Genomic DNA, 8212 nt, shown 5'->3' with positions numbered 1-8212 from the left:
CAAACAAAAAACCACCACGAGTTATTTTTAAAATCACTTGCTCTTATCAAAGATTAATGAGCAGTGACTTGAACAGTTACAACATGAATCATCTTGTTTCTGTTGTATGAAAACCATATGACAGCAAAGAAATATTTTGCTTTCTATCCTGATTGCTGCTTCTGTAAGAAAACATTACTTTTTATGAGACTGGACTTGCACGAACTTCTGTGCAAAGGAACATCAGTGTGCATAGACTTCATCTACTAATTTAAATGTATGCAGAGCAAGGTTAGACGTAAACATAAATTAACCCTACAGGAAGTGCTTACATATAATTACACAGATACTTACATAAAAACAAAAAAAAAAAAAGAAAAACACACTCAAACACAGGTCCTTTGAGGCATAAAGCATTTGCAGTTTACCTTTAGAACTTATATTAGAATAGCTGATGTACAGTTGCATGAAATATTTGGTTTCTTCTTTTTCAGGATGCTAGTTGCATCATTTTTGTACGTACAATGGGCAGCTGTTACTCAATTTGATTCATGAAAAAAATCAAACCCATAATGTCGTCACTCACCAGGTGTACACCAGAAACAAGACACTTACCCTCCTAACTCCAAATCTGATGCACAAAACACTGCTAATGACCTAGTTTACTTTGCAGTTTGCAAGAATCATCTGTCAGAACTGTTGCAAAATGTCACATTAACCACACAATTTGACTCTATTTTCCAATTGACTCTAACTGATTACAAATCAACGTGCACCCATGTCTAAATTAACAAACCAATAACTACACCATGTCAGCCCATCTACTCTTTCTCCTCACCCTAGAATTTGTAGTTCAATAATCCACAGGTCAGATCAGCTTCACTACAAGAAGGCAGCCTACATGAGTCACAATTTTATTTAATATTCATCTTCACAATTCCTTACAACAATTCAGGTGATGGACTTTCATCACCAGACCATACTACTTACAAAACCAGCATCCTCAAAACCAAGCTTCCCAATAAACATAAATTTGTGCTGATGAATCACTCTTTATAGCCAGAGGGTCAGCATTTCCTTTGTAAAATAAATGTATTTCAGCTGCAGCACTTTACAGTAAGTAAAATAGGTATGTCTCAACAAAATACCGCTTCTCAATTACGCATGCTAGCTTTGTGGGACAGCTGTTCCAACAGTTCAAAACACATCATTTCTTAAAACCGTATCTGGTAGTCAAGGCAGACACGATATCCCTGTAAGGAGTGTCCGAGTCAGATTTGGTCCTTGGTATGCAACACAGTCGGCGAAAGGTCGGAGAACGGAGCAACAGGTTGTGTGAGAGTCCCATGAAGCTTGAGGACAACCAGTACAACGCCATGGACTGCAACAAGACAAATACTGAGTTCAGCCACCCTAGATGCAATGAAGACACTACAATTTCAGGCAGCTCTTCACAAACCACAACCACAGGTTATTCCTAGTAATCAAAAAAAAACTCACCTAAATATACTCCTCTCGATAACAAAATGGCTTCCATTTCAAATGTATTTTTCACTCTCTCTCAACTCTTCTGGGAAAAAAAGTCATCTACACTGAAGCTTGATAACGATTTATAAATTAATTCATGTCCAACTTGCGTAAACACCTGTGTTTCAGACTAAATAAACCTGATCAGCCAACTGTACACATTGTTTTGCTAACCACTGCAAAAACATTCAGAAGTAGAACACTTGATAAAAATGAGAAGTGTTCTAAGAAGGATGTGGAAAATTTCCAAATCTAAAAACTAAGCTGTTTTCCTCTTACAGTAAGCAAATACATATCAGAGCTTCATTTGCATTTCCTTAAAGCACTCCCTCTCATTTCTGAAATCACAAAAAGCATGCTAGCAGTACTGAATTTCTTATCAAGCCTAGTTTGTGAAACTGATGTTTAGAAACTGTGACTTTGTAGATTCTTCCCTTTTGGACAATGATATCCCAGTGTGTTAACAATTCAAATGCATGCTTAGACAGTAAGTCTTAGCTGTTTTAGGGCACACTATAACAAAGACCATTAAACAGAGAATATTTTATATACATATAAATTGTAACAGAGATCTATCACATAGACCAGTGATTTGAGCCATTATTTCGGCCCTATGAACGTATGAAATAGGCCACAAAAGTCACAGGTAAACGGAGACACCACCAAGACTCTGTACTTACTGAGGGGACCGTTGCAGCAACAGGGATCATTACTACTGACAACACTCGAAAGAAATTTGTAGCAAGCTTCTGGAACCTGGAAATTTCCATTTTTTGTGAGGCAAAAATCTAAAGGAAAGAGAGAAGAAGCCCACAGTTATAAATAAAGTACTTGTCTCATGTTACTTGTTTAAAAAAAAAAAAAAAAAGAACAGTAACAGTGGGGTTTCCTGTAACCTAGTACCCTTGTTCACATATTTTCATTTTCTCATTATCCGTTTCAATTAACAACCTAGTACAATCTTTCCTTTAACTTGTTTCATGTTTTATGTGATTACTTCTTTGTGTAAATAATTGTATTGACCTATCAAAGCACCCATCTAAATCATTTCAAGGCAACATCATTTTACACAGCCAGTATGGCACATTCAGAATTTCCAGCACCTCGTCCTCAAGAACAGTCCTCTGATAAAGGACTACCAAGAGGAAACAGATCAAAACTGGTTGATGGGTAATCAAATGAAAACAAAATCAAGTCTACAGTCTTGTGTTCTCATAACACAATCTTAGTCCATGTGACACAGAAGACAATGGAGGAAGAATAAAATCCAGTTGGTTAGTCTGATGAGGGCAACTAACAGAAAGAGTAAAAAACAAAACAAAACAAAACACATTTCCATTAAAGAAAAAAAAAGAAAATGAAGACTACTTCCTTCATTTTGTTTCCATTCACTCCTCTCCCTAGCTATCTTCCAACATTCTGGATTTCTCAATATATTAATTAGAACAAATAATATTGTTAATTTTGACTACAAGGTAGAAACAATTTTTTTCTGAGGTTAAAAAAAAACTGTTTTTTGAAGCTAAAACCCAGGCAGCTCATTAAAGAAGTCTTTTAAGAGCAACTTCAGAGCTGAGACAAAAATTTTATTGAGGCTCAAGTCAAACAAATAAGATATATCAGAAATGTCTGAGCAGAATTTTTCACCTCTAAACAAGACACATGCACATTCAAATACATGGAACAATTAGGCTATTTTTCAGTTCTGCATTTAAAGCAGTCATAATCTGAAGCTACCACAATGTTACTGTGTTTTATAAACAAGTAATATTGTCTTAAAAATCTGAAATGAAAATTATCCTCTTGGAATCATCCTGTTTATTGCACCAACATACCTCCACTATCAGCAAATTCAAGAGCCCAAGTGAAACCGGCAAAATCCACGTAGAATCTGGTGCTGTGAGGTCTGTAAACCACAATGTTCCACCTGTCGAAAACTGTTCTTGAACTAAAACAAAAATGAAAAGAAGGCATGGAATTAGGTATGATTTTCTACCTCAATTTTAGTCAGAGCTGTGCCAAATATGGCAGACAAATCACCCAAATTTCTAGGTGCATCTTATTTATGTAACGAATGATATTAAAACGTATTTTGTGTAAAAGATCACTTATCAAGGCAGTCTGCTACCAATACAAGGGAAAAGTGCTGGGAGATACGAGAGAGATGCAGGTTAACTCATGATAGCCACTGATTCAGGTCAGCCAGTGGCTGATTAATCAAATTAGGTTGATCTGAACAGCCATTTTATAAGCCAATAAGGAGAATACACAGTGTTAAAACCTACACTGACACAATCTAAACTTTTTGTGCTTTTGAAGTAATTGTATTTTTCTTAATAACAATATCACCTGTCACTTTTATTTTCAGAACAAAATGTAAACTCTGTGTTCAGTAGACTACAAAACGATACAAGTGCATATGACCTAATGAAATGTTCCATGCTGTTTTCAGAGCTCAGATCCCGATACTGCTTTTAAACAGGCATCCCCCAGCTCACAACCCCATTATACATACTGAAAGCATATAAACTGATATCAGTTAAGTGTCTGGATCCTGTTAACACCAACTGAAATAGTTCAGATCAAAGAAAAGTGTAGGTGCGGTCCAGAAGCAAGCTCCTTGATTAAATGAACTGTGGTCTACTCTAACACAACACGTACAATGTACCTAATAGAAACATTTAAAATCCATTTTATTAGATATTTATCTATGCTTAAACTATTTTAAGTTCAAAAACTTAATAGTTGAGTAGTTTTGAGATCAACTTGTACGTCAGACTCAGGACATTATGCTCTTTAACCAACTAAGTGCCTGTAAAAACAGTAGCTGAATGAAAAATGACTCTTTTGAGTGCATCTCTTCAGGCAGATCACCTTCTGAGTTCAAGGCACCAACGCTGCAGTTGCGCAAAGCGAGGGACACGAAGACCCACATCGGAATCTGCACCCACACCAGTAAGGTGGCTTTGAAGGGATGGCAGTTGTCTCGAATGTACAGTTCCGTGATAATCCTCCGTAGGTTCTTCTTAAAATGAAACCTTTTAGAAAGAAAAATAAAATAAAATAAAATAAAATAAAATAAAATAAAATAAAATAAAATAAAAAATAACAAAATTCTTCCAATATGATAGAGCAGAAATTCTCAAATTCTAAAATAATAATTCAACAGGCTGGGCATGTCAACTTGACGTATTTACATGTAAGTCTGGAAAACCTGAAGGTCTTTCATCTTAAAACATGCTTCTCTCTCTCCCTATTTTTTGCCAGCCCCCATTCCTCTCAACTTTTAGCTCTGTTCCTGTAAGCAACTTCTCATGAGTTTTCACATCATCGTGCTAGAAATGACTACAATATTTTATTTTACAATGCTTTTTGTCTGAACTGGGATATCACTTTTCCAACACAGAGGCCATCGATCAGTTATGCAGTCTTCAATGTCTTAGCTAAGATCGCCTGCTAGTAAGTGAGGTGCAGTTCTCCACTAAGAAATGAGCAGAACCACAACCATCCAAGCCTTCACTTTCCTAGACACCATAATAGCTAAGGAAAGTTCAGTTGTGAGTAAAGATGAAAGTGCCTAGATTTGGACATCTAATCAATAGCTTCTCAGAAAATCAGAGCTAAAAGCATTGCCTTTTAGGGTATATCCAACACACACAAAAAGTTTAAAAAGCAGTAAAATCACCTAAGTCTAGGGCAAGAACAGACTCTTTTTCTATAAGGTTGCTTTTTGTAGGGGTTTTTCACACCTCCCATCTGGAACGTTTTTGTAGGGTACACGCAACTGTCATCTTACCTGGCAACGTTATCAGACCAACCCAGTTGCTTCCCACGAACAGAAACTTCATAGCGAAGACGCTCAGAAAGTTTTTTAATTTCAGGTTGTAAATTTTCCAACTAGCTAAAGAAAAGGAAACATGTTTATGAACAGACAAACAGTTACATGTAAGAACCACTTCCTCTCCTCACCTCATATGGATACGCATATGGATACATTAAAAACTACTGTGAAAGACAAGGCACAAATCCATAAATACCTTTTATATGTAGACAAAATAAGCATTTGAGAACACTAATGAAAAATATTTATGATACCAATCTCATATATCAGTAAAACCAATTGGGTTTTAAATTTTATTCTTAATTAGTATCTTTCTGTCTTCACACAAGGGATCGTAACAAGCCACTTTATGTAACAAAAAGCCTCAAATGTATTTTAAACTCCCACAGGATACAACTGCACAGTCTCTGAAGAATATGAGGAATGTTCTGAGGAATAAGAACAGATTCCATTATGGAATGCTGCAATACAACTTTCAGTTTTGCAATCAAAAGAGAAGAAAATGAATGGAATACTACAGGAGAAACAAAATACATAACCCTACATGAAAAAAAAAAAAAAGTTAAATTGCACTTCTTTTGCCATATTGCTTTTTGAACTATAATCACTGAAAATTCATGTCTGAGAAACACAGGTGCTTTTAAAGACCTGTCCAACCTTTCCCATTGTTATCTCACACAACATATACAGATGATGAGTAAAGACCTCATTAATTCCAAATCAACCTTGAGCTCTGACAGCTGTGCATCAACCTAAAATCCTCAGAAGTTGCCAATAAAAAGAACAGAAAAGGAAAAACTTCCTATCATAGAACCAAAGTGGTTCCTTTATCGCTGCAGGGACAGTATATAGGCTTTTTAGTAACTTCAACTATTTTCCTCACTTTTGAGGAAAAAAATAGACGTTTAGGAGGTACTGAAGGCTAACGTACATCAGACTTTTAACGGAGCGACGTGATTTGCAGTTGTGTTTAATGTAACTCAAGGCACAGAGAGCACCTTCCATATACAATTTGAATCACACTAAAGCAGTTAACCTTTCATGTGGCTACCGTGACAAACCATATTCACGTTTTTCAGTTGTATTTAGGCTTTAAGCATTCAAGGAATGACAAATAAACGAGAAGAGGCAAGTTTACAACCACAGAAAAAACCTTCCGCGGGTTGCAGCGCCCCCTCTCCACACGAGTCCAGTCAGCAAAGGAGACCCCGGGCAAAGGCGGGAACAGCCGCCACGACCCCAGACCCGCATTTTTGTGGTAAAATAACAGCACTGCGCACACTACGGTGCCCCCATTTATTATTCTCCCCACAAACAACAGCTCCTGCATTGACCCACCTCAGCCTGGACCCACCTTGGCCAGGAGGCGGCTCTGGTGGGCGGCTAGCGGCAAGGTGACGGCGGTGCGGAGGGCGGCGCCGCCGCAAACGATGGCGGCCCACCACGGCAGCCCGGCGGCTGCCTGCAAGGCCACCAGACCGCCCTCAGCCCAGTGCACGGGCGCCGTCTGCGCCAGCCACCCGTACCAGCCCCAGCCGCCGGGGCTCCCGCTTGCCGACGCCGCCACCACAGCGGCGACCGTTAACTGCCGGCCGCCGCGCGCGAGCCGCCACATTCTCAACGTCCGCCGCGCGCGCAGCCCGCCCAGCGTGCGGTCGGGTCCGCGCGCATGCACCGGGCGCAGAGGGAGGGTGAGGTGCCGGGCTTGCGCCGCCATTTTGGATGAGGGCAACAGGAAGGGAAGAGGTCTGAGAGGAAAATGGCCATTGAAAAGGGCAATTAACCTCTCACAGAACAACTGCTGCAGTAAATCTTTTTATTTGCCCCAACGTACCTCCTTCCTAGCCCCAGAGCTGTAAAGCAATTGCCCAACATCTGAAAGTTGCTGCATCAAGTGTGTTCACTCTCCCTAAATTTCCCTTTGAGTCCTGTGTTGAAATGCAGCTTCTATCTGGAGCATGGGACTGTTTTCTTTTAAAATAAAGAAGACCTGCCAGGTCTCAAAAGCGTATGTTCCTTTTTTTTTTATTGGTCAAATAAATGCAGTACATTTGAAATATAAAAAAATGTATCTGAAAAAAATGTTCCTAGTACAGACTTCCTAGTACAGAGCCCAGGCTTTTAGTTAACAAGCCCAATGCCACAGCTGTAGCACCAAGCCTACGCTACCCTGGCCACAGTTTGATTTTCAAGTCAACAAAATACAGTAAGAAACCACATCCTAAGAAACTCTGTTCGTTTGAGCCACAGAATACATTGTTGTAATAAATATTGAGCAGTCTCTCCGTGAAGGATTATTTCAGAATAAGAACGTAAATAATCCTAATTAGCACTGAAGCAGTACGCCTAAGATTCAAGGAGAGGGGAAGAGGTCACACAAGACCTCAATGGCACTATTCTCCACTCATAGTAAGGTGCTGAAATGGAATTGCAATAATTTTTCTTAACAGTTCTTCAGTTCAGTATCCATTTTGCTACACCCCCTTCTTTATACAACATACTTCAAGTGATCAGAGAGCTGGAAAAATGAGCTTGCTTAATGAGAGCATCACGTAAGGGTATGTAAAAGGACATCAGTACACACAAAACTTCTGGTCATCTCTGAAATTGCCCAATGTTTAAAACGCAATAAGTTTCTTTGGACAAATATCCACCCCCCCACCCCCCCCAGTTGCTTAAGTACCACCATAATAAATACAAAATAGCACTTCAAAAAGTCATGCCTTAAAAGCAGACCATTTAACTAATGTGTCATTTCTTGGACAGATTGTACGTCTCAGGAGAGTAATTTAAAACAGAAGGGTTGAATTTGAGTGACACAGCAAGTAAAAATAACAAGCTTTCCCTTCAGCCTTCCTCCAGACT

At 38.9% G+C, this 8212-nt stretch overlaps 1 protein-coding gene across 1 annotated transcript; it reads right to left on the bottom strand.

The window, feature by feature from the left end:
• Window positions 1-877: 877 nt before the first annotated feature.
• On the bottom strand, window positions 878-7079 carry LOC121068938 (cytochrome c oxidase assembly protein COX18, mitochondrial). The gene is made up of 6 exons (XM_040554499.1): window positions 6702-7079; window positions 5303-5403; window positions 4381-4544; window positions 3342-3454; window positions 2187-2294; window positions 878-1360 (listed from the first exon to the last, which is right to left on the bottom strand). Exons 1-6 carry the CDS (start codon window positions 7062-7064, stop codon window positions 1187-1189), a joined length of 1023 nt encoding a protein of 340 aa, XP_040410433.1. The 5' UTR covers window positions 7065-7079; the 3' UTR covers window positions 878-1186.
• Between the last annotated feature and the right edge of the window lie 1133 nt (window positions 7080-8212).

The sequence above is a fragment of the Cygnus olor genome, chromosome 4 (genome assembly GCF_009769625.2).
Source record: "Cygnus olor isolate bCygOlo1 chromosome 4, bCygOlo1.pri.v2, whole genome shotgun sequence".
NCBI classification, from domain to species: domain Eukaryota; kingdom Metazoa; phylum Chordata; class Aves; order Anseriformes; family Anatidae; genus Cygnus; species Cygnus olor.
Note: the sequence above shows the minus strand (reverse complement) of the source record. Positions and strands in the feature narration are given on the sequence as shown.

What these genes read in the sequence shown, in the direction of transcription:
- LOC121068938 (XM_040554499.1), bottom strand. Translation starts at nt 7,064, where the DNA reads ATGGCGGCGCAAGCCCGGCACCTCACCCTCCCTCTGCGCCCGGTGCAT. An exon ending in AGAGCCGCCTCCTGGCCAAG is followed by an intron (nt 5,404 to 6,701) that starts GTGGGTCCAGGC and finishes TTCTTTAGCTAG; the next exon opens with TTGGAAAATTTACAACCTGA. An exon ending in TGGTCTGATAACGTTGCCAG is followed by an intron (nt 4,545 to 5,302) that starts GTAAGATGACAG and finishes TCTTTCTAAAAG; the next exon opens with GTTTCATTTTAAGAAGAACC.